Here is a 27,345-nt window from a genome sequence, read left to right as displayed (position 1 = left end):
TGAAACTGTTTTTTACAACGAAATGGCAGCAGGGGTGATATTGAAGCTTGTAGGGAAGCAAAAAAAAATTGCAGATGGAAAACCTGCTGACAGATTCCATTTAAATATTAACAGAGTGTTCTGCCCACTTCAATTCCAGGTAAAAAGTATTTACTAGGTTTTCAGCCATTTCTCACATGTATTTTATGGAATGTTAATGCTTTTATTGTCCATTATGTTTGTCTATTTGTCACTTGCTTTCCACATCCAAGACCTGTTATAGTGTAAGCTAGCCTATGATGGCCCCACACGTACCTCCATTATCACAAATTGCTGTCTCTCCACTCCATTTTCCATTTTTCTTACATATTCTCACCATAGATCCCCTGGGGATGTAACCATCATTACACATGAAGGTAATATTGGAGTCTATATAAAAAGGACCTCTCGGATTAAATTCTCCATTTTCAAAAATGTCAGGGTCAGGACATCTAATTTCTGAAAAGATACAAAAAAATTAAAAATCCAAGCAATATTTAAAATAAAAGAGTAGTACAAACTAATTGACTGTACTAGCCAGGCCCTTTCATATAAGTGGCATTTTTGGGATTAAGTAGGTACCCATAGCGGTACCTATGACTTAGTCATAATTGGCCACTGCAATTATATTAACTTATCTCAAAAAGTAGCAATATCATCCTAATGAGAAAATAAGGACTAGAAACCATATTTGAACCTATTTACACATGCAATATGGGTTTATTGTTACTTTTTCTAATAACTGCTAATGACAAATAAATAGGCCTTGTTCTGTGCCAGTTTTTCACAGTTCAAGGGAGTGTCCTCTATTACCAAAGGACTATGAAATCTTTTATCTTCATTAGTACATACTTTTACATGATATTTCTTTCAGCTTCTTCCCATAGCTGTTTTTTATGTCTGTCCACTTCCCAGTTTTTAGGCATGTGCGCCTGTTTTGTGGCCAGGGGTATAGTCCTTGGGGGCACAGGAATTTGGCAGTGCTTCCCACATTTAGTCCATCCGTAAAGACAACAGTAGAAGTCCAGTTGCCAAGATTTTGGGGACACTGAACATTTTCATCACAAGCTGTAAAAAATAATACAAATATGAGATTCAAAGAGAATAGCTGGATCTTATTCTCGAGGGGTAAAATCCAAAATTAAATACAATACTGCGGTCTGTGTATGTAATTAAAATTGTTAAAAGGTACTTAACATTTTTATTAACCCCTGTGGGCGCCAACACAGTTCAAACAGGTGTTTATCGAGAAATGTTAGGATCTTAAAGGGAACCTGTCAGCAGAAATTTCGCAATAAACCTAAAAGATTCCCCCTCTGCAGCTCCTGGGCTGCATTGTAGAAAGGTTCCTGTTGCTATTGTGCCCCCTTTGAGACCTAAATAAATACTTTATAAATTCTTACCTTTTTGTATACAAATGTTTTTTTATGGTCACGGGGGCGGGCTGTCTTACGTCCGTTATTCACCTCCTGACGCTTTACGCCGTCCCCCATTGCTCATTTGCATACATGAGGACACCGCCCAGTGTTCCCGAGGTCTCGCGCATGCCCTGTGGCACTATCGCGGGACAGCACTGTGTAAAGCGTGACCGCTGGTGAGGTGATTGCGCAGGCGCGAGATTATGGGCGGCGCTGTGATTGTCATCAGCAGCGTCATCCAAGTACCTGCCCATAATCTCGCGCATGCGGTAAAAGTTGACGTGGGTTCATATGGCCAGCGCTTGCGCATAACGGTGGAGGCAGAGGGAAAAGCGCGGGCACGAGATTATGAGCGGATACTTGGATGACGCTACTGATGACAATCACAGCGCCGCCCATAATCTCGCGCCTGCGCAATCACCTCACCAGCGGTCACGCTTTACACCGTGCTGTCCCGCGATAGTGCCACTGGGCATGCGCGAGACCTCAGGAGCACTGGGCGGCGTCCTCATGTATGCAAATGAGCAATGGGGGACGGCGTAAAGTGTCAGGAGGCGAATAACGGACGCAAGACAGCCCGCCCCCGTGACTATAAAAAAACATTTGCATACAAAAAGGTAAGACTTTATAAAGTATTTATTTAGGTCTTAAAGGCGGCACAATAGCAACAGGAACCTTTCTAGAATTCATCCCAGGAGCTGCAGAGGGGGAATCTTTTAGGTTTATTGCGAAATTTCTGCTGACAGGTTCCCTTTAAACAGTTATATAGCGATTTCGTGCACTCTACAGATCAGGGGGCGACATATTAGTGCTATCGGTGGCACAGGGGCCAGAGAAGTAAGGGGGGCCACGTCTATCTCCAAAGTAGGTGGAACTGTGCATTTTGATGAATTATTGGACTGCAAAGGGCATATATATGGTATTTGCACACTGGCCCTCTTCTGTCTGTGTCCGTCAATGATAAATATGGCTGAATACCTGCGCAGTACGGGATGCATAACCTCAAGTCCGGATAAACGTGAAAGCAACGTGTGACCAATGCCCCTGTGATTTTCCAGAGAATAATGGAGCTGTATCTAAGGGAGCTGACCTTTGAATGCTTGCTGATCTACCATGATAAAATCATAGTCCTCTTGGCCCCTTTCCCTGAGCATGTGTAGAGGTTGGACTCTAGGTTCCCATACCCGTCAGACGAAAGTGATTTGAACCCACCGACATTGGAGGGATGGCCGACTTCTAACGTGAATGGGTCTTCTTGGTTTCTAAGACCAGTTGCAGTGTCAGACTTGGGTTACAAAGCCCCACCAGTAACAATCAAATGTATTGGGCTAACTAGATGGGCCCACTGTGGGAATTCACTGTACCCCTGTGGAACAGTCCAAGTCAGAAGAGGTCCATGTTTATGGCCAGCATTAGTGGCAGCTGAAGACCACCTGTTCGAGAAAGGCATCAGCTAGGACGAGTGGAAGAGCCAAGTTGTCTACCTGGTCTCCAACGATTGTACTAGAGATCACCAAGGATGAACAAGATGACATCCTGGTCCCCAAGTATTGCACCAGAGATCACCAAGGATGAACAAGTTGCCTCCTGGTCCCCAACTATTGTATCAGAGATCACCAAGGATGAACAAGTTGGCCTCCTGGACCAAAACTATTGTACCAGAGATCACCAATGATGAACAAGTAGGCCTCCTGCTTCCCACCTATTGTGCTAGAGATCACCAAGGATGAACAAGTTTGCCTCCTGCTCCCCAACTATTGTATCAGAGATCACCAAGGATGAACAAGTTGGCCTTCTGGTCTCCAACTATTGTATCAGAGATCACCAAGGATGAACAAGTAGGCCTCCTGCTTCCCACCTATTGTGCTAGAGATCAGCAAGGATGAACAAGTTGGCCTTCTGGTCTCCAACTATTGTATCAGAGATCACCAAGGATGAACAAGTAGGCCTCCTGGTCCCCAACTATTGTATCAGAGATCACCAAGGATGAACAAGTTGGCCTTCTGGTCTCCAACTAATGTATCAGAGATCCCCAAGGATGAACAAGTTGGCCTCAAGGTCCCCAACTATTGTACCTGAGATCACCAAGGATGAAAAAGTTGGTTTCATGGACCAAAACTATTATGCCAGAGATCACCAATGATACACAAGTTGGCCTCCTGGTCCCCAACTATTGTACCAAAGATCACCAAGGATGAAATATTTCTAACAGCACCCAGATTCTGGTGACTGGAGACCGTGCAGAACAGATGAATGCATCTCCGAGAGACTCAAACTATTGGCTTCCCTTCATCTGGATTAAGAGTAGACCCAAAGATCTAACCTATGAAGGCTGAAGGTTGTATCTGACTACCGCTATTGGTCTTTGTTTGCAAACTTCATAACTAACAAGCTTTTGAAAAACGTTCCACACAAAGTACGTGTGATGCTTACACATCAATGGTCTAGACGTGGAAATACCAAGTAAAATGTTAGAGGACTCTACATACCGGCTGCAAATATTGACCCCAGAAGGAGGACCACCTGTAGGAGGCCACCTGATGAAACCTGTTCTGCCGGCAGTTGGTGCCTCATAGTCCTCATTGTCCCCGAGCTCTGCTGCACTGGGTGCAGAGCTGTGAGAAGAGCCCAGACCAGACTACACCTCCAGGGAGGAGGGAACCTCCGGGAACTGAAGATAGAAAAATGCAGAGTTAAACTGTAACGGGGCTGAGGGGAAGGAAGGTCAAAAATGATGTGACCCAATAGGGAAATATTTTTAGCCTAAAATTTGCAGGGAACATGTTGAGAAGCAGCGATCTTCTGCCTAGAATCTGAGATGTGAGGTCCTACAAGGTCAAGATGTCAAAAGTAGATCATCAGAAACTTAAGGTGTTAGTCTGACCGTAATATGAAAACACTAAAAAAGCAGCTGGACAGTCTGAGGAACCTCAACACTCATCACACAGCTGCTCATATCATAGCTTCTCGGACCCTGTGTCTCCTGACCCTTATTCTGTAAGGTTTCGGTCTTGTATATATACAATATAATATATATATATATATATATATATACGGTATAATATATACGGTATAATATATACGGTATAAGTCCCTCATCAGCAACTAACACAAGAACTCATCAATATGGAAGAAAATACTCACAGATCCTCCATAAAGTCCGCCATGATGGAAGCCATGTTCCCTGTGAGATCAGTATGTGCCACCAGCCTTCACCTATCACGTTACTGGCTCTCTAGGCCTTTATCACTTGCACTGAAACTCTGCTGAAGAAATAGACAATTCCGTGTCATTTTATCAGAGTTCCCTTTTATATCATTCTCACATTCTTTACTGGCAGTCTCGTGGTCTCCATGTTGTCCGCACTTTCATTTCTCATCTGTTTCCCCTCCGCTGGAGCTTGCGCAATCAATACTGACCGATAATACAGATATCACATCAACTGTTTATACAGGAGCAAAGCATCAGGATAAAGAGTCTGCGTATAATGTGACCGATAGACAAGTATCAAAACCGGGGGTAACGCAGGATCACAAGTATACAGTGACTGCACCAGCAGAATAGTGAGTGCAGCTCTGGAGTATAATACAGGAGGTAACTCAGGATCAGTAATGTAATATATGTACACAGTGACTGCAGCAGCAGAATAGTGAGTGCAGCTCTGGAGTATAATAAAGGAGGTAACTCAGGATCAGTAATGTAATATATGTACACAGTGACTGCACCAGCAGAATAGTGAGCGCAGCTCTGGAGTATAATACAGGATGTAACTCAGGATCAGTAATGTAATGTATGTACACAGTGACTGCACCAGCAGAATAGTGAGTGCAGCTCTGGAGTATAATACAGGAGGTAACTCATGATCAGTAATGTAATGTATGTACACAGTGACTGCTCCAGCAGAATAGTGAGCGCAGCTCTGGAGTATAATACAGGATGTAACTCAGGATCAGTAATGTAATGTATGTACACAGTGACTGCACCAGCAGAATAGTGAGTGCAGCTCTGGAGTATAATACAGGAGGTAACTCATGATCAGTAATGTAATGTATGTACACAGTGACTGCTCCAGCAGAATAGTGAGTGCAGCTCTGGAGTATAATACAGGAGGTAACTCAGGATCAGTACAGGATAAGTAATGTATGTACACAGGCGACTGCACCAGCAGAATAGTGAGTGCAGCTCTGGAGTATAATACAGGAGGTAACTCAGGATAAATATTAAAATGTACATACACAGTGACTGCACCAGCAGAATAGAGAGTGCAGCTCTGGAGTATAATACAGGAGGTAACTCAGGATAAGTAGTGTACATACACAGTGACTGCACCAGCAGAATAGAGAGTGCAGCTCTGGAGTTTAATACAGGATATAACTCAGGATCAGTAATGTATGTATGTACACAGTGACTGCACCAGCAGAATAGTGAGTACAGCTCTGGAGTATAATACAGGATGTACTGTAACTCAGGAACTGTACAGGATCAGTAATGTAATGTATGTACACAGTGACTGCACCAGTAGAATAGTGAGTGCAGCTCTGGAGTATAATACAGGATGTACTGTAACTCAGGAACAGTACAGGATCAGTAATGTAATGTATGTACACAGTGACTGCACCAGTAGAATAGTGAGTGCAGCTCTGGAGTATAATACAGGAGGTAACTCAGGATCAGTAATGTATGTAGACAGTGACTGCACCAGCAGAATAGCGAGTGCAGCTCTGGAGTATAATACAGGAGGTAACTCAGGATCAGTAATGTAATGTACTGTATGTACACAGTGACTGCACCAGCAGAATAGTGAGTGCAGCTCTGGAGTATAATACAGGAGGTAACTCAGGATCAGTAATGTAATGTATGTACACAGCGACTGCACCAGCAGAATAGTGAGTGCAGCTCTGGAGGATAATACATCATACTGTAAGTAATCTAATGTATGTACACAGTGACTGCACCAGCAGAATAGTGAGTGCAGCTCTGGAGTATAATACAGAATAAGTAATGTAATGTATGTGCACAGTGACTCTTCCAGCAGAATAGTGAGTGCAGCTCTGGAGTATAATGCAGGATGTACTCAGGATCAGTACAGGATAAGTAATGTAATGTATGTACACAGTGACTGCACCAGCAGAATAATGAGTGCAGCTCTGGAGTATAATGCATAAGTAATGTAATGTATGTACACAGTGACTCCACCAGCAGAATAGTGAGTGCAGCTCTGGAGTATAATACAGAAAAAGTAATGTAATGTATGTGCACAGTGACTCTACCAGCAGAATAATGAGTGCAGCTCTGGAGTATAATGCAGGATGTACTCAGGATCAGTACAGGGTAAGTAATGTAATGTACGTACACAGTGGCTGCACCAGTAGAATAGTGAGTGCAGCTCTGGAGTATAATGCATCATAAGTAATGTAATGCATGTACACAGTGACTGCACTAGCAGAATAGTGAGTGCGGCTCTGGAGTATAATACAGGATGTAACTCAGGATCAGTAATGTAATGTACGTACACAGTGACTGCACCAGCAGAATAGTGAGTGCAGCTCTGGAGTATAATACTGGATGTAATTCGGGATCAGTACAAAATCAGTAATGTAATGTATGTACACAGTGACTGCACCAGCAGAATAGTGAGTGCAGCTCTGGAGTATAATACAGGAGGTAACTCAGGATCAGTAATGTAATGTATGTACACAGTGACTGCACCCGCAGAATAGTGAGTGCAGCTCTGGAGTATAATACAGGAGGTAACTCAGGATCAGTAATGTAATGCATGTACACAGTGACTGCACCAGCAGAATAGTGAGTGCAGCTCTGGAGTATAATACAGGAGGTAACTCAGGATCAGTAATGTAATGTATGTACACAGTGACTGCACCAGCAGAATAGTGAGTGCAGCTCTGGAGTATAATACAGGAGGTAACTCAGGATCAGTAATGTAATGTATGTACACAGTGACTGCACCAGCAGAATAGTAAGTGCAGCTCTGGAGTATAATACAGGAGGTAACTCAGGATCAGTAATGTAATGTATGTACACAGTGACTGCACCAGCAGAATAGTGAGTGCAGCTCTGGAGTATAATACAGGAGGTAACTCAGGATCAGTAATGTAATGTATGTACACAGTGACTGCACCAGCAGAATAGTGAGTGCAGCTCTGGAGTATAATACAGGATGTAACTCAGGATCAGTAATGTAATATATGTACACAGTGACTGCACCAGCAGAATAGTGAGTGCAGCTCTGGAGTATATAATACAGGCGGTAACTCAGGATCAGTAATGTAATATATGTATACAGTGACTGCACCAGCAGAATAGTGAGTGCAGCTCTGGAGTATAATAAAGGAGGTAACTCAGGATCAGTAATGTAATGTATGTATACAGTGACTGCACCAGCAGAATAGTGAGTGCAGCTCTGGAGTATAATAAAGGAGGTAATTCAGGATCAGTAATGTAATGTATGTATACAGTGACTGCACCAGCAGAATAGTGAGTGCAGCTCTGGAGTATAATACAGGAGGTAACTCAGGATCAGTAATGTAATGTATGTACAAAGTGACTCCACCAGCAGAATAGTGAGTGCAGCTCTGGAGTATAATACAGGAGGTAACTCAGGATCAGTAATGTAATATATGTATACAGTGACTGCACCAGCAGAATAGTGAGTGCAGCTCTGGAGTATAATAAAGGAGGTAACTCAGGATCAGTAATGTAATGTATGTATACAGTGACTGCACCAGCAGAATAGTGAGTGCAGCTCTGGAGTATAATATAGGAGGTTACTCAGGAGCAGTAATGTAATATATGTATACAGTGACTGCACCAACAGAATAGTGAGTGCAGCTCTGGAGTATAATAAAGGAGGTAACTCAGGATCAGTAATGTAATGTATGTATACAGTGACTGCACCAGCAGAATCGTGAGTGCAGCTCTGGAGTATAATAAAGGAGGTGACTCAGGATCAGTAATGTAATGTATGTACACAGTGACTCCACCAGCAGAATAGTGAGTGCAGCTCTGGAGTATAATACAGGAGGTAACTCAGGATCAGTAATGTAATATATGTATACAGTGACTGCACCAGCAGAATAGTGAGTGCAGCTCTGGAGTATAATAAAGGAGGTAACTCAGGATCAGTAATGTAATATATGTATACAGTGACTGCACCAGCAGAATAGTGAGTGCAGCTCTGGAGTATAATACAGGAGGTAACTCAGGATCAGTAATGTAATGTATGTATACAGTGACTGCACCAGCAGAATAGTGAGTGCAGCTCTGGAGTATAATAAAGGAGGTATCTCAGGATCAGTAATGTAATGTATGTATACAGTGACTGCACCAGCAGAATAGTGAGTGCAGCTCTGGAGTATAATACAGGGGGTAACTCAGGATCAGTAATGTAATGTATGTACACAGTGACTGCACCAGCAGAATAGTGAGTGCAGCTCTGGAGTATAATACAGGAGGTAACTCAGGATCAGTAATGTAATGTATGTACACAGTGACTGCACCAGCAGAATACTGAGTGCAGCTCTGGAGTATAATACAGGAGGTAACTCAGGATCAGAACAGGTTCAGTAATGTATGTACACAGTGACTGCACCAGCAGAATAGTGAGTGCAGCTCTGGAGTATAATACAGGAGGTAACTCAGGATCAGAACAGGTTCAGTAATGTATGTAAACGGTGACTGCACCAGCAGAATAGTGAGTGCAGCTCTGGAGTATATCACAGGATGTAACTCAGGATCAGAACAGGTTCAGTAATGTATGTACACAGTGACTGCACCAGCAGAATAGTGAGTGCAGCTCTGGAGTATAATAAAGGAGGTAACTCAGGATCAGAACAGGTTCAGTAATGTATGTACACAGTGACTGCACCAGCAGAATAGTGAGTGCAGCTCTGGAGTATAATACAGGAGGTAACTCAGGATCAGAACAGGTTCAGTAATGTATGTAAACGGTGACTGCACCAGCAGAATAGTGAGTGCAGCTCTGGAGTATATCACAGGATGTAACTCAGGATCAGAACAGGTTCAGTAATGTATGTACACAGTGACTGCACCAGCAGAATAGTGAGTGCAGCTCCGGAGTATAATACAGGAGGTAACTCAGGATCAGTAATGTAATATATGTATACAGTGACTGCACCAGCAGAATAGTGAGTGCAGCTCTGGAGTATAATAAAGGAGGTAACTCAGGATCAGTAATGTAATGTATGTATACAGTGACTGCACCAGCAGAATAGTGAGTGCAGCTCTGGAGTATAATAAAGGAGGTAATTCAGGATCAGTAATGTAATGTATGTATACAGTGACTGCACCAGCAGAATAGTGAGTGCAGCTCTGGAGTATAATAAAGGAGGTAACTCAGGATCAGTAATGTAATGTATGTACACAGTGACTCCACCAGCAGAATAGTGAGTGCAGCTCTGGAGTATAATACAGGAGGTAACTCAGGATCAGTAATGTAATATATGTATACAGTGACTGCACCAGCAGAATAGTGAGTGCAGCTCTGGAGTATAATAAAGGAGGTAACTCAGGATCAGTAATGTAATGTATGTATACAGTGACTGCACCAGCAGAATAGTGAGTGCAGCTCTGGAGTATAATACAGGAGGTAACTCAGGATCACTAATGTAATATATGTATACAGTGACTGCACCAACAGAATAGTGAGTGCAGCTCTGGAGTATAATAAAGGAGGTAACTCAGGATCAGTAATGTAATGTATGTATACAGTGACTGCACCAGCAGAATAGTGAGTGCAGCTCTGGAGTATAATACAGGAGGTAACTCAGGATCAGTAATGTAATGTATGTACACAGTGACTGCACCAGCAGAATAGTGAGTGCAGCTCTGGAGTATAATACAGGAGGTAACTCAGGATCAGTAATGTAATGTATGTACACAGTGACTCCACCAGCAGAATAGTGAGTGCAGCTCTGGAGTATAATAAAGGAGGTGACTCAGGATCAGTAATGTAATGTATGTACACAGTGACTCCACCAGCAGAATAGTGAGTGCAGCTCTGGAGTATAATACAGGAGGTAACTCAGGATCAGTAATGTAATATATGTATACAGTGACTGCACCAACAGAATAGTGAGTGCAGCTCTGGAGTATAATAAAGGAGGTAACTCAGGATCAGTAATGTAATGTATGTATACAGTGACTGCACCAGCAGAATCGTGAGTGCAGCTCTGGAGTATAATAAAGGAGGTGACTCAGGATCAGTAATGTAATGTATGTACACAGTGACTCCACCAGCAGAATAGTGAGTGCAGCTCTGGAGTATAATACAGGAGGTAACTCAGGATCAGTAATGTAATATATGTATACAGTGACTGCACCAGCAGAATAGTGAGTGCAGCTCTGGAGTATAATAAAGGAGGTATCTCAGGATCAGTAATGTAATGTATGTATACAGTGACTGCACCAGCAGAATAGTGAGTGCAGCTCTGGAGTATAATACAGGAGGTAACTCAGGATCAGTAATGTAATGTATGTACACAGTGACTGCAGCAGCAGAATAGTGAGTGCAGCTCTGGAGTATAATACAGGAGGTAACTCAGGATCAGTAATGTAATATATGTATACAGTGACTGCACCAGCAGAATAGTGAGTGCAGCTCTGGAGTATAATAAAGGAGGTAACTCAGGATCAGTAATGTAATATATGTATACAGTGACTGCACCAGCAGAATAGTGAGTGCAGCTCTGGAGTATAATAAAGGAGGTATCTCAGGATCAGTAATGTAATGTATGTATACAGTGACTGCACCAGCAGAACAGTGAGTGCAGCTCTGGAGTATAATACAGGGGGTAACTCAGGATCAGTAATGTAATGTATGTACACAGTGACTGCACCAGCAGAATAGTGAGTGCAGCTCTGGAGTATAATACAGGAGGTAACTCAGGATCAGTAATGTAATGTATGTACACAGTGACTGCACCAGCAGAATAGTGAGTGCAGCTCTGGAGTATAATAAAGGAGGTAACTCACGATCAGAACAGGTTCAGTAATGTATGTACACAGTGACTGCACCAGCAGAATAGTGAGTGCAGCTCTGGAGTATAATAAAGGAGGTAATTCAGGATCAGTAATGTAATGTATGTATACAGTGACTGCACCAGCAGAATAGTGAGTGCAGCTCTGGAGTATAATAAAGGAGGTAACTCAGGATCAGTAATGTAATGTATGTACACAGTGACTCCACCAGCAGAATAGTGAGTGCAGCTCTGGAGTATAATACAGGAGGTAACTCAGGATCAGTAATGTAATATATGTATACAGTGACTGCACCAGCAGAATAGTGAGTGCAGCTCTGGAGTATAATAAAGGAGGTAACTCAGGATCAGTAATGTAATGTATGTATACAGTGACTGCACCAGCAGAATAGTGAGTGCAGCTCTGGAGTATAATACAGGAGGTAACTCAGGATCACTAATGTAATATATGTATACAGTGACTGCACCAACAGAATAGTGAGTGCAGCTCTGGAGTATAATAAAGGAGGTAACTCAGGATCAGTAATGTAATGTATGTATACAGTGACTGCACCAGCAGAATAGTGAGTGCAGCTCTGGAGTATAATACAGGAGGTAACTCAGGATCAGTAATGTAATGTATGTACACAGTGACTGCACCAGCAGAATAGTGAGTGCAGCTCTGGAGTATAATACAGGAGGTAACTCAGGATCAGTAATGTAATGTATGTACACAGTGACTCCACCAGCAGAATAGTGAGTGCAGCTCTGGAGTATAATAAAGGAGGTGACTCAGGATCAGTAATGTAATGTATGTACACAGTGACTCCACCAGCAGAATAGTGAGTGCAGCTCTGGAGTATAATACAGGAGGTAACTCAGGATCAGTAATGTAATATATGTATACAGTGACTGCACCAACAGAATAGTGAGTGCAGCTCTGGAGTATAATAAAGGAGGTAACTCAGGATCAGTAATGTAATGTATGTATACAGTGACTGCACCAGCAGAATCGTGAGTGCAGCTCTGGAGTATAATAAAGGAGGTGACTCAGGATCAGTAATGTAATGTATGTACACAGTGACTCCACCAGCAGAATAGTGAGTGCAGCTCTGGAGTATAATACAGGAGGTAACTCAGGATCAGTAATGTAATATATGTATACAGTGACTGCACCAGCAGAATAGTGAGTGCAGCTCTGGAGTATAATAAAGGAGGTAACTCAGGATCAGTAATGTAATATATGTATACAGTGACTGCACCAGCAGAATAGTGAGTGCAGCTCTGGAGTATAATAAAGGAGGTATCTCAGGATCAGTAATGTAATGTATGTATACAGTGACTGCACCAGCAGAATAGTGAGTGCAGCTCTGGAGTATAATACAGGAGGTAACTCAGGATCAGTAATGTAATGTATGTACACAGTGACTGCAGCAGCAGAATAGTGAGTGCAGCTCTGGAGTATAATACAGGAGGTAACTCAGGATCAGTAATGTAATATATGTATACAGTGACTGCACCAGCAGAATAGTGAGTGCAGCTCTGGAGTATAATAAAGGAGGTAACTCAGGATCAGTAATGTAATATATGTATACAGTGACTGCACCAGCAGAATAGTGAGTGCAGCTCTGGAGTATAATAAAGGAGGTATCTCAGGATCAGTAATGTAATGTATGTATACAGTGACTGCACCAGCAGAACAGTGAGTGCAGCTCTGGAGTATAATACAGGGGGTAACTCAGGATCAGTAATGTAATGTATGTACACAGTGACTGCACCAGCAGAATAGTGAGTGCAGCTCTGGAGTATAATACAGGAGGTAACTCAGGATCAGTAATGTAATGTATGTACACAGTGACTGCACCAGCAGAATAGTGAGTGCAGCTCTGGAGTATAATAAAGGAGGTAACTCACGATCAGAACAGGTTCAGTAATGTATGTACACAGTGACTGCACCAGCAGAATAGTGAGTGCAGCTCTGGAGTATAATACAGGAGGTAACTCAGGATCAGAACAGGTTCAGTAATGTATGTAAACGGTGACTGCACCAGCAGAATAGTGAGTGCAGCTCTGGAGTATATCACAGGATGTAACTCAGGATCAGAACAGGTTCAGTAATGTATGTACACAGTGACTGCACCAGCAGAATAGTGAGTGCAGCTCTGGAGTATAATAAAGGAGGTAACTCCGGATCAGTAATGTAATGTATGTATACAGTGACTGCACCAGCAGAATAGTGAGTGCAGCTCTGGAGTATAATAAAGGAGGTAACTCAGGATCAGTAATGTAATGTATGTATACAGTGACTGCACCAGCATAATAGTGAGTGCAGCTCTGGAGTATAATAAAGGAGGTAACTCAGGATCAGTAATGTAATGTATGTACACAGTAACTGCACCAGCAGAATAGTGAGTGCAGCTCTGGAGTATAATAAAGGAGGTAACTCAGGATCAGAACAGGTTCAGTAATGTATGTAAACGGTGACTGCACCAGCAGAATAGTGAGTGCAGCTCTGGAGTATAATAAAGGAGGTAACTCAGGATCAGAACAGGTTCAGTAATGTATGTACACAGTGACTGCACCAGCAGAATAGTGAGTGCAGCTCTGGAGTATAATACAGGAGGTAACTCAGGATCAGAACAGGTTCAGTAATGTATGTAAACGGTGACTGCACCAGCAGAATAGTGAGTGCAGCTCTGGAGTATATCACAGGATGTAACTCAGGATCAGAACAGGTTCAGTAATGTATGTACACAGTGACTGCACCAGCAGAATAGTGAGTGCAGCTCCGGAGTATAATACAGGAGGTAACTCAGGATCAGTAATGTAATGTATGTACACAGTGACTGCACCAGCAGAATAGTGAGTGCAGCTCTGGATTATAATACAGGATGTAACTCAGGATCAGTAATGTAATATATGTATACAGTGACTGCACCAGCAGAATAGTGAGTGCAGCTCTGGAGTATAATAAAGGAGGTAACTCAGGATCAGTAATGTAATGTATGTATACAGTGACTGCACCAGCAGAATAGTGAGTGCAGCTCTGGAGTATAATAAAGGAGGTAACTCAGGATCAGTAATGTAATGTATGTATACAGTGACTGCACCAGCATAATAGTGAGTGCAGCTCTGGAGTATAATAAAGGAGGTAACTCAGGATCAGTAATGTAATGTATGTACACAGTAACTGCACCAGCAGAATAGTGAGTGCAGCTCTGGAGTATAATAAAGGAGGTAACTCAGGATCAGAACAGGTTCAGTAATGTATGTAAACGGTGACTGCACCAGCAGAATAGTGAGTGCAGCTCTGGAGTATAATAAAGGAGGTAACTCAGGATCAGAACAGGTTCAGTAATGTATGTACACAGTGACTGCACCAGCAGAATAGTGAGTGCAGCTCTGGAGTATAATACAGGAGGTAACTCAGGATCAGAACAGGTTCAGTAATGTATGTAAACGGTGACTGCACCAGCAGAATAGTGAGTGCAGCTCTGGAGTATATCACAGGATGTAACTCAGGATCAGAACAGGTTCAGTAATGTATGTACACAGTGACTGCACCAGCAGAATAGTGAGTGCAGCTCCGGAGTATAATACAGGAGGTAACTCAGGATCAGTAATGTAATGTATGTACACAGTGACTGCACCAGCAGAATAGTGAGTGCAGCTCTGGATTATAATACAGGATGTAACTCAGGATCAGTAATGTAATATATGTATACAGTGACTGCACCAGCAGAATAGTGAGTGCAGCTCTGGAGTATAATAAAGGAGGTAACTCAGGATCAGTAATGTAATGTATGTATACAGTGACTGCACCAGCAGAATAGTGAGTGCAGCTCTGTAGTATAATACAGGAGGTAACTCAGGATCAGTAATGTAATGTATGTACACAGTGACTGCACCAGCAGAATAGTGAGTGCAGCTCTGGAGTATAATAAAGGAGGTAATTCAGGATCGGTAATGTAATGTATGTATACAGTGACTGCACCAGCAGAATAGTGAGTGCAGCTCTGGAGTATAATACAGGAGGTAACTCAGGATCAGTAATGTAATGTATGTAGATAGTGACTGCACCAGCAGAATAGTGAGTGCAGCTCTGAAGTATATCACAGGATGTAACTCAAGATCAGAACAGGTTCAGTAATATATGTATACAGTGACTGCACCAGCAGAATAGTGAGTGCAGCTCCGGAGTATAATACAGGAGGTAACTCAGGATCAGTAATGTAATGTATGTACACAGTGACTGCACCAGCAGAATAGTGAGTGCAGCTCTGGATTATAATACAGGATGTAACTCAGGATCAGTAATGTAATATATGTATACAGTGACTGCACCAGCAGAATAGTGAGTGCAGCTCTGGAGTATAATAAAGGAGGTAACTCAGGATCAGTAATGTAATGTATGTATACAGTGACTGCACCAGCAGAATAGTGAGTGCAGCTCTGGAGTATAATAAAGGAGGTAATTCAGGATCAGTAATGTAATGTATGTATACAGTGACTGCACCAGCAGAATAGTGAGTGCAGCTCTGGAGTATAATACAGGAGGTAACTCAGGATCAGTAATGTAATGTATGTAGATAGTGACTGCACCAGCAGAATAGTGAGTGCAGCTCTGAAGTATATCACAGGATGTAACTCAAGATCAGAACAGGTTCAGTAATATATGTATACAGTGACTGCACCAGCAGAATAGTGAGTGCAGCTCTGGAGTATAATACAGGAGGTAACTCAGGATCAGTAATGTAATGTATGTATACAGTGACTGCACCAGCAGAATAGTGAGTGCAGCTCTGGAGTATAATACAGGAGGTAACTCAGGATCAGTAATGTAATGTATGTACACAGTGACTGCACCAGCAGAATAGTGAGTGCAGCTCTGGAGTATAATACAGGAGGTAACTCAGGATCAGTAATGTAATGTATGTACACAGTGACTGCACCAGCAGAATAGTGAGTGCAGCTCTGGAGTATAATACAGGAGGTAACTCAGGATCAGTACAAAATCAGTAATGTAATATATGTAAACGGTGACTGCACCAGCAGAATAGTGAGTGCAGCTCTGGAGTATAATACAGGAGGTAACTCAGGATCAGTAATGTAATGTATGTACACAGTGACTGCACCAGCAGAATAGTGAGTGCAGCTCTGAAGTATAATACAGGATGTAACTCAGGATCAGTAATGTAATGTATGTACACAGTGACTGCACCAGCAGAATAGTGAGTGCAGCTCTGGATTATAATACAGGATGTAACTCAGGATCAGTAATGTAATATATGTATACAGTGACTGCACCAGCAGAATAGTGAGTGCAGCTCTGGAGTATAATAAAGGAGGTAACTCAGGATCAGTAATGTAATGTATGTATACAGTGACTGCACCAGCAGAATAGTGAGTGCAGCTCTGGAGTATAATAAAGGAGGTAATTCAGGATCAGTAATGTAATGTATGTATACAGTGACTGCACTAGCAGAATAGTGAGTGCAGCTCTGGAGTATAATACAGGAGGTAACTCAGGATCAGTAATGTAATGTATGTAGATAGTGACTGCACCAGCAGAATAGTGAATGCAGCTCTGGAGTATGATACAGGATGTAACTCAAAACTAATTGGGTGCTCAGACTGTATATAGGAGGCTATGTGGGGGCTCATGAATTTATATGGAAGGATATGTGGGGGATAAGAATTGTATATAGGAAGCTATGTGGGGCTCATAATGTATATAGGGGTTCATGTGGGGGCTCATTCTGTATTTAGGAGGTTATATGGGGCTCATAATGTATATAAGGGGCTATGTGGGGGCTCACATTGTATGTGTGGGGTGATCATATTGTATGTAGGGGGCTGTGTGAGGGCTCATACTGGATATAGGGGGCCTCATAATGTATATAGAGGGGCTATGAGGGCTTATACTATATACGGGGGCTGTGTGAGGGCTCATACTGTGTGTAGGGGCTGTGTGGGGGCTCATGCTGTATATAAGGGAATGTGTGAGGGCTCATACTGTATATGGAGGGCTGTGTATGGGCTCATACTATATATAGGAGGCAATGTGGAGGCTCACACTGTCTATAGGGGGCTGTCATTTCATACTATATATGGGGGAGTGTCAGCATACTTAATTCTGCTTAATATTTAGTGATACAATTAATATTAGAATAAAATAATTATTAATATTAATATTGAGCAGAGTTAATTTCAGGCTATTGGTTCGGCCTCCGCACCAGTCGTGGTCTCTCTTGTGGCCCCTCATGAAAATTGATAGCGCCCCCCTTTGTTAGAATAACATTGGAACAAAAAAGTGTTTGCAAAGAAGCAGGAGCAGAACGAGTCTTTGGGTGCAGAGATTTTGGACAATATGAGACTTCCTCACTAGACATGTTATTGATAGCAGTTCTCTAATGGAAAGTGCTCTTAAATATTGTAGAGGCAAAATAGGGCCAAGATGTGGTGACACGCGACATGACACGTTCCTTGTCACAAGATATGGACTTTTCGACTTTGCTCCGCTCCAGCAGTGCCATCTTGTGACTGTTACTACGGACTGGTCGGAAGTCAGAAGCTATGTCCCAAGCTCTATGAGAGCCACAGCAAGGCTCTCATAGACTTGTATTGGTTTGTGATTTCCTGCACGTCCTACCAACCTAGGAGCAGCTGGGAAGTCATGGAGGGTGACTATAAGACAGGGGGCTGGGGACTTAGATTCAAAGCGCCACTCCAGTACGAAAATAAGAAAAACACTGGAGTGGAGCTTTAAAGGGGAAATCAATTCTGGTGTGGAGAAATCCTCATATAAAGTTACAGGCGCAGCAGCTTTACTAAGCAAATGCAGCTGCCCAGCAGGGATTACAGCATCACGGCTTCTGTTGTGGGGCTGTCATCTAATAATAACATATCAGCACCTTCTATAATAATACATAATAATTCCACCAACACCAAATATTTAGCTTTGGGTGGAGATTATAAAGAGCAGGAAAAGTTCTCACTGCGTGTGTATCCATAATCCAGTATATTCCTGACACGCCTTCATGGGAAGTTCCAGCCATCCAAGACTATAACTACTACCGTATAATACTGCTCCTATGTACAAGAATATAACTACTATAATACTGCCTCCTAAGTACAAGAATATAACTACTATAATACTGCTCCTATGTACAAGAATATAACTACTATAATACTGCCTCTATGTACAAGAATATAACTACTATAATACTGGCCCTATGTACAAGAATATAACTACTATAATACTGCCTCCTAAGTACAAGAATATAACTACTATAATACTGCCTCCTAAGTACAAGAATATAACTACTATAATACTGCCCCCTATGTACAAGAATATAACTACTATAATACTGCTCCTATGTACAAGAATATAACTACTATAATACTGCCCCTATGTACAAGAATATAACTACTATAATACTGCTCCTATGTACAAGAATATAACTACTATAATACTGGCCCTATGTACAAGAATATAACTACTATAATACTGCTCCTATGTACAAGAATATAACTACTATAATACTGCTCCTATGTACAAGAATATAACTACTATAATACTGCCCCTATGTACAAGAATATAACTACTATAATACTGCTCCTATGTACAAGAATATAACTCTATAATACTGCTCATATGTACAAGAATATAACTACTATAATACTGCTCATATGTACAAGAATATAACTACTATAATACTGCTCCTATGTACAAGAATATAACTACTATAATACTGCCTCTATGTACAAGAATATAACTACTATAATACTGCTCCTATGTACAAGAATATAACTACTATAATACTACTCCTATGTACAAGAATATAACTACTATAATACTGCCCCCTATGTAGAAGAATATAACTTCAATAATACTGCCAGTGTACAAGAATATAACTACTATAATACTGCCTCCTATGTACAAGAATATAACTACTATAATACTGCCCCCTATGTACAAGAATATAACTACTATAATACTGCCCCCTATGTACAAGAATATAACTACTATAATACTGCCCCTATGTACAAGAATATAACTACTATAATACTGCTCCTATGTACAAGAATATAACTACTATAATACTGCTCCTATGTACAAGAATATAACTACTATAATACTGCCCCCTATGTACAAGAATATAACTACTATAATACTGCCCCCTATGTACAAGAATATAACTACTATAATACTGCTCCTATATACAAGAATATAACTACTATAATACTGCCCCTATGTACAAGAATATAACTACTATAATACTGCTCCTATGTACAAGAATATAACTACTATAATACTGCCCCCTATGTACAAGAATATAACTACTATAATACTGCTCCTATGTACAAGACTATATCTATTATAATACTGCCCCCTATGTACAAGAATATAGCTACTATAATACTGCTCCTATGTACAAGAATATAACTACTATAATACTGCTATGTACAAGAATATAACTACTATAATACTGCCCTCTATGTACAAGAATATAACTACTATAATACTGCTATGTACAAGAATATAACTACTATAATACTGCCCCTATGTACAAGAATATAACTACTATAATACTGCCCCCTATGTATAAGAATATAACTACTATACTACTGCCCTCTATGTACAAGAATATAACTAATATAATACTGCTATGTACAAGAATATAACTACTATAATACTGCTCCTATATGCAAGAATATAACTACTATAATACTGCCCCCTATGTACAAGAATATAACTAATATAATACTGCCCCTATGTACAAGAATATAACTACTATATTATTGCCCCCTATGTACAAGAATATAACTACTAAAATACTGCTCCTATGTACAAGAATATAACTACTATAATACTGCCCTCTATGTACAAGAATATAACTACTATAATACTGCTAGGTACAGGAATATAACTAATATAATATTGCCCTCTATGTACAAGAATATAACTACTATAATACTGCTATGTTCAAGAATATAACTACTATAATACTGCCCCTATGTACAAGAATATAACTACTATAATACTGCCCCCTATGTACAAGAATATAACTACTATAATACTGCCCCTATGTACAAGAATATAACTACTATAATACTGCCCCCTATGTACAAGAATATAACTACTATAATACTGCCTCCTATATACAAGAATATAACTACTATAATACTGCTCCTATGTACAAGAATATAACTACTATAATACTGCCCCTGCCCCTATGTACAAGAATATAACTACTATAATACTGCCCCTATGTACAAGAATATAACTACTACAATACTGCCCCCTATATACAACTTGTATAAAGGGGCAGTATTATAGTAGTTATATTTTTATACATAGGGGGGCAGTATTATAGTAGTTATATTCTTGTATAATACAAGAATATAACTACTATAGTACTGCCCCCTATGTACAAGAATATAACTACTATAATACTGCTCCTATGTACAAGAATATAACTACTATAATACTGCCTCTATGTACAAGAATATAACTACTATAATACTGCCTCTATGTACAAGAATATAACTACTATAATACTGCACCTATGTACAAGAATATAACTACTATAATACTGCTCCTATGTACAAGAATATAACTACTATAATACTGCCCCTATGTACAAGAATATAACTACTATAATACTGCCCCCTATGTACAAGAATATAACTACTATAATACTGCCTCCTATATACAAGAATATAACTACTATAATACTGCGCCTATGTACAAGAATATAACTACTATAATACTGCTCCTATGTACAAGAATATAACTACTATAATACTGCGCCTATGTACAAGAATATAACTACTATAATACTGCTCCTATGTACAAGAATATAACTACTATAATACTGCTCCTATGTACAAGAATATAACTACTATAATACTGCCCCTATGTACAAGAATATAACTACTATAATACTGCCCCTATGTACAAGAATATATCTACTATAATACTGCTCCTATGTACAAGAATATAACTACTATAATACTGCCCCTATGTACAAGAATATAACTGCTATAATACTGCTCCTATGCACAAGAATATAACTACTATAATACTGCCCCTATGTACAAGAATATAACTACTATAATACTGCTCCTATGCACAAGAATATAACTACTATAATACTGCCCCTATGTACAAGAATATAACTGCTATAATACTGCTCCTATGCACAAGAATATAACTACTATAATACTGCCCCTATGTACAAGAATATAACCACTATAATACTGCCCCCTATGTACAAGAATATAACTACTATAATACTGCTCCTATGTACAAGAATATAACTACTATAATACTGCCCCCTATGTACAAGAATATAACTACTATAATACTGCCCCCTATGTACAAGAATATAACTACTATAATACTGCTCCTATGTACAAGAATATAACTACTATAATACTGCCCCTATGTACAAGAATATAACTACTATAATACTGCCCCTATGTACAAGAATATAACTACTATAATACTGCTCCTATGTACAAGAATATAACTACTATAATACTGCCCCTATGTACAAGAATATATCTACTATAATACTGCCCCTATGTACAAGAATATCACATCAATGCCCCGGGTGCTGCAGACTCTGCTGCGGCTGCGCATTGTTGGGCACACACTGCCCCCTGCTGGTGCGCGGCCACACCACAGCGCACAGTGTGCAGAGCAATGCTGCTGTGTTTTGGCTGCAGTGCCCCTTTAAGCAGCATGCACAGGTCTGGGGAGGGGTGTCAGGGAAGAAAGAAGAGGAACAGGAAGAGGAGGGCAGAGTCCGGGCAGGCTGCAGTGTGGCCAGGTAATGTGCCTTTAAATGAAAGTGGGGGGTCAGGCCGGGGCGAGTGCAGGGGTGCCGGGCAGAGAGGGCTGGGGGAGGGGAGATTACTGCAACTTTATTATTTGCATACGATCGTCCTTTTAATTCATGCACCAATCAGAGGTCACCCAGCCTTCTTAACCCCTTCACTGCTGTTCCCCAGGTGCTCGGTGCAATAGTCTGCAGATTTCTTTGCAGCTGTTATGATGGTGTCACTGGGGCAGCCTCTGATGTCACTGGGGCAGCCTCTGATGTCACTGGGGCAGCCTCTGATGTCACTGGGGCAGCCTCTGATGTCACTGGGGCAGCCTCTGATGGGCTCCTGGCACCCCGTCCGGACTGTTTTACATCCATAAACCTGCACGAAATCACCCAGTGTTGGTGTCTTGATGAGGCCACAAGGGGCGACTGGCAACCTGTGACCGAAATTTGTCCCCCCTGCCAATATACACATGAGTGAGGTCTGGGGTGCTACCAAAAAAACCCAGCAGGTTTGGATTTTTGGTGATACAGTCATGTCGGTTGCAACTCTGCGGACACATTGACCTCTATGGTCACTTGTATTGCGCTACCATGTAGCCGTCGCACCGAGCAAAGCCTGGCCGCGCAACAAGTGTCAGCTTCAGGATGAGGCAGTCATATTAGAGCAGGAGGTTTTTGTTTCGTCCCTATTTTGCCAAAAATGTCTCCTGCTACATTCGAGTGTCCAAGACTAGAGATGAGCGAACCCAAAGTTCACTGGTTGTCCCAACATAGACTTGGGTTCGGAGTTTGGGTGCAGACCACTCGCTCAAGAATCACTGTGTTCGGCAACTGCCCAATTAGTGACTTCCATTGGGGTTCAGGTCAAGTCCAGGTCCCAAATCGAACCTTAGGCCAGAGTCACACTTGCGCGAGTCTCGCATCGCATCACCCGGCACGGCCACACACTTTCCGGACAGGAGCATCTCAGCTACATGGAGATACATCCAATCGACCTACTTCTATCAGGAGAGAGCGCGGCCGTGCCGGGTGATGGGATGCGAGAGTCGCGTGAAGCACTCCCAAATGAGGCTTCGGCCTTATCTAAAGTCCGGCTGAATCTGACAAATCCGAACTTCTCTCTATCCAAGACCAACCCACCCCATATCAGATGTCCCAGGATCTCCACGCTCGACCCACGACTGGTCCACAGATCGCTCTCCTTCCCCGATTCAGAAACTTGGACATTTGAAACCCACCTAAGGGTCAGATGACCTTGATGACTTGTCACACTGCCCCCCCAGGGGTGACACAATGGTGATACACACTTGTGTGTCCATTGGCAGGTGGGCCTAATTTTGATTGTGGGTTGCCAGCCCCCCGTTGTGGTCTCATCCTTAGGGTTCGCGTAGCAGAAGGCATTTTTGGTCATAATGATACCCAACAAAAATCCAACCAATCTTCTCCAGTGAGGCTCTGCACATGTCCGAATTTTATCCATCGGAGATGAAAAATCTCAGCATGCACGATTTACCTCAGAGAATCGGATGACACTCTTGGGCCGCACTTCATTGATATCTGAGATTGGAGAAGGTGGAAAACCTTTTTATATTTTTTACTGTCCACCTCCGAGAAAAATGCCATCCCCTCTGATCAGCCTGACTAGCATTATCAGATGGGTTTTTTGGATGGAGAAAATTCGGTGGTGAGAACCGAACCTTAGGCCTCCTTCGCACGTCAGTGATTCCGGTACGTGTGACCTCTGTTTTCATACGTACCGGAGATACGGACATACGCAGACACATTAAAATCAATGGGTCTGCGCACACGTGAGTGTTTTCCCAAGGATGTGTGCCCATATAGAGCACACGCGTGTCCGTGTGTTCCGCATGGAGAAAAGTTCATTTTTCTCTGACAGCACTGATGTCACATGGACCACACAGTGGTGTGCGCCGTATGACATCAGTGTGACACGTACCGGAGAAAACACGAGAAATAAAATCCTCTATACTCACCTGTCTCCAGCGCTGCTGTCTCTTGCTTCTGGGCCAGCTCATTATGTTCATGAATATTCACTGCACCGAGGACCCGGAAGCAGCATCGCCAGAGACATCAGCACCAGGGACAGGTGAGAAAAAAGTTCCTGCTTTCCGTGTGCTATCACGGATAGCACACGGATAACACTAGTGTGCCGGAGGGCCATAAGTACCTTCAGCATGGCCGTGCAAAACATGAACGTTTTCCACAGACGTGTGAACCGAGCCTTAGTGTCCAGCCATATTGATTTGTTCTACTCATTGTCTCTGTTTCTTTGCAGGGAACCTGATATGTCCGATCCAGAGGAAGGAATTCATTAGACCACATTGGGCGGACTTCACAAAATCTACCATTTTATAAAACCTGAGATTGAAAGTTCTGGTCTAAAACTGAGGGACACTCTCCTAAACCCTAAGCTCTACTGTTCTTCTCAAAGATGACGTCTGCCTACGATGTCCTTCGTTTCCAGCTCCCAGGGCATGAAGCAGCGACGCTGCGTAGCATGAACCAGCTGAGGACGGAGGAACGCTTCTGCGATGTGACAGTTCTCGCCGATGGACTCAAGTTCCGAGGCCACCGTGTGGTGCTTGCCGCCTGCTCCCCTTTCCTTAGAGATCAATTCCTTCTAAATCCTGGCTCTGAACTCCAGGTTTCGCTCATGCATGGACCGAGGGTGGTGTGGGACCTTCTACAGTCGTGTTACACTGGACTCCTGGAATTCTCAGTCAGGGATATTGTAAACTATCTAACGGCCGCCAGCTATTTGCAGATGGAACATGTCGTGGAAAAGTGTCGTCAGGCTCTGACGCAGTTCATTGATCCTCAGATAGGTCTGAGGGACCCGAAAAGCATGGCATCACGTGGCGCCACGTCAACAACAACAACCACAACCACCAGTACAGTCCGTCCGCTTCGTCCGGCCGAGAACTCCAAGCCTATGAAAGCGGACGAGAGCGAGGAGGAGATGTTGATGATGGCAGAAGATGAAGAAGACGATGAGGAGGATGAAGAAGAATCTCCTGCAGATCTTTGTATTGTGAAGGTTGAATCCGGGGTGGGTGGTGGAGCCGGAGGAAAGGGGGAACGATCGTGGAGGAACGGAAGAGAAGAACGTAAAACGATAGCACAACCAGAAGAGGCTCTGGTGAATTCTACAGTGGAAGGAGAAACTGTGGATGGAGCCGTCCAACAAGGAGTCATGAAGGCCGTCTACAGTGATGAGGTGGAAGGTGGCGAGGGGGTGCTGATTATACCCAGCAGCTATCACGAAGAAGAGGATGAGATCCTAGATGGAGGGATTGGTGGATGCCAAAGTAGCGTCGTGATTGATGGAAGTTCTAGAAGCTCTCTTGGTGGCCCAGGAGGCCAATCATCCCTTGGCACCATGGTCATCGGTGATGCCCGGTTTGGCAACAGACGACTATTGAGGTGCACTAAATGTGAAGAGACTTTCCAAGGAGTGGAGAAACTGGTTTTTCACATGCGAGCGCAACACTTTGTCTTCATGTGCCCACGTTGCGGGAAGCAGTTCAACCACAGCAGTAATCTGAACAGACACATGAACGTTCACAGGGGCGTAAAGTCCCACACCTGCACTATATGTGGCAAATGCTTCACCCAAAAATCCACCCTTCACGACCACCTCAACCTGCACAGCGGGGAGAGGCCGTACCGCTGCTCTTACTGCGACGTGCGATTTGCCCACAAGCCCGCCATAAGGCGTCACCTAAAGGAGCAGCACGGGAAGACCACCGCGCAGAACGTCTTGGAGGCCGGGGTGGTGGAGATGAATATTTCTGCACACAACGCCCTGGAGTCTCTGCCACCTGACATGAACATCTTGATGGGCTGAACTCCCGGACTGTTTGAGCTCCACGTGTCCATTTTGGCTAATTTGCACTAATACCGGCCGGTTGTACTTCCTTTTTTTATAGACGTGGGGTTTTTGTTTGTTTTTTTAGCTTTCCTGACTACTGTAGTTTTGAGACTTTATGAAGTAACGTTCCCCCTAGACCTTAGGATGGGAAGATTAGGCCTCTGGAACGTTTCCTCGTCCGGATCTTCTCCCTGATCTCTGCTGTAGCAATACTGAATTTTTACCGGATGTTACATTTTATTACGGATTTGTCCTCGTCTAATGTCGTCCCAGGAGAATGTGTGATTTATCATGACGTGAAACAAAACATGGCCTTGTGGACATTACTGGGTTAGATTAAACACTCTGTGCTGCTGTTAATGTGCTGACTAATTGTAATCTGTTCAAGGCGCACAGCCCGTACAATGGCCTACCCCACCCTTTGCATAGAAAACACTTACCATAGTGTGCGGCCCTGCTCGGTACTCGTAACTAGTGATGAGCGGGCACTACCATGCTCGGGTGCTCGGTACTGGTAACTACTGATGAGCGGGCACTACCATGCTCAGGTGCTCAGTACTGGTAACTAGTGATGAGCGGGCACTACCATGCTCGGGTGCTCTGTACTGGTAACTAGTGATGAGCGGGCACTACCATGCTCAGGTTCTCAGTACTGGTAACTAGTGATGAGCGGGCACTACCATGCTCGGGTGCTCAGTACTCGTAACTAGTGATGAGCGGACACTACCATGCTCGGGTGCTCAGTACTCGTAACTAGTGATGAGTGAGCACTACCATGCTCAGGTGCTCAGTACTGGTAACTAGTGATGAGCGAGCACTACCATGCTCGGGTGCTCAGTACTCGTAACTAGTGATGAGCGAGCACTACCATGCTCGGGTGCTCAGTACTGGTAACTAGTGATGAGCGGGCACTACCATGCTCGGGTGCTCAGTACTGGTAACTAGTGATGAGCGGGCACTACCATGCTCGGGTGCTCAGTACTGGTAACTAGTGATGAGCAGGCACTACCATGCTAGGGTGCTCAGTACTCGTAACTAGCGATGAGCGGGCACTACCATGCTCAGGTGCTCAGTACTCGTAACTAGCGATGAGCGGGCACTACCATGCTCAGGTGCTCAGTACTCGTAACTAGCGATGAGCGGGCACTACCATGCTCGGGTGCTCCGTACTGGTAACTAGT

At 42.7% G+C, this 27,345-nt stretch overlaps 2 protein-coding genes across 2 annotated transcripts in view; one reads left to right on the top strand and one right to left on the bottom strand.

Moving 5' to 3' along the window:
• Positions 1-4,046, bottom strand: part of LOC142250937 (complement C2-like) — a 37,328-nt gene extending 33,282 nt beyond the window's left edge. The window contains exons 1-3 of the mRNA XM_075323277.1: positions 3,926-4,046; positions 871-1,086; positions 295-477 (exon numbers count right to left, since the gene is read on the bottom strand). Of these exons, the coding sequence (XP_075179392.1) occupies positions 295-477; positions 871-1,086; positions 3,926-4,019 (493 nt within the window). The 5' untranslated portion in view covers positions 4,020-4,046. The remainder of the gene's footprint in view (positions 1-294; positions 478-870; positions 1,087-3,925) is intronic.
• An 18,136-nt stretch (positions 4,047-22,182) lies between these two features.
• Positions 22,183-26,524, top strand: ZBTB12 (zinc finger and BTB domain containing 12). Its single transcript, XM_075322459.1, has 2 exons — positions 22,183-22,272; positions 24,569-26,524. The coding sequence occupies exon 2, from the start codon at positions 24,725-24,727 to the stop codon at positions 26,138-26,140; it is 1,416 nt and encodes a 471-aa protein (XP_075178574.1). The 5' UTR covers positions 22,183-22,272; positions 24,569-24,724; the 3' UTR covers positions 26,141-26,524.
• Positions 26,525-27,345: the final 821 nt, after the last annotated feature.

The sequence above is a fragment of the Anomaloglossus baeobatrachus genome, chromosome 9 (genome assembly GCF_048569485.1).
Source record: "Anomaloglossus baeobatrachus isolate aAnoBae1 chromosome 9, aAnoBae1.hap1, whole genome shotgun sequence".
Lineage (NCBI taxonomy): Eukaryota > Metazoa > Chordata > Amphibia > Anura > Aromobatidae > Anomaloglossus > Anomaloglossus baeobatrachus.
This window is presented reverse-complemented; position numbering and strand designations above follow the sequence as displayed.

Bases quoted from the DNA above. Each gene is read 5' to 3' on its own strand.
- ZBTB12 (XM_075322459.1), top strand. From the start codon at position 24,725: ATGACGTCTGCCTACGATGTCCTTCGTTTCCAGCTCCCAGGGCATGAA.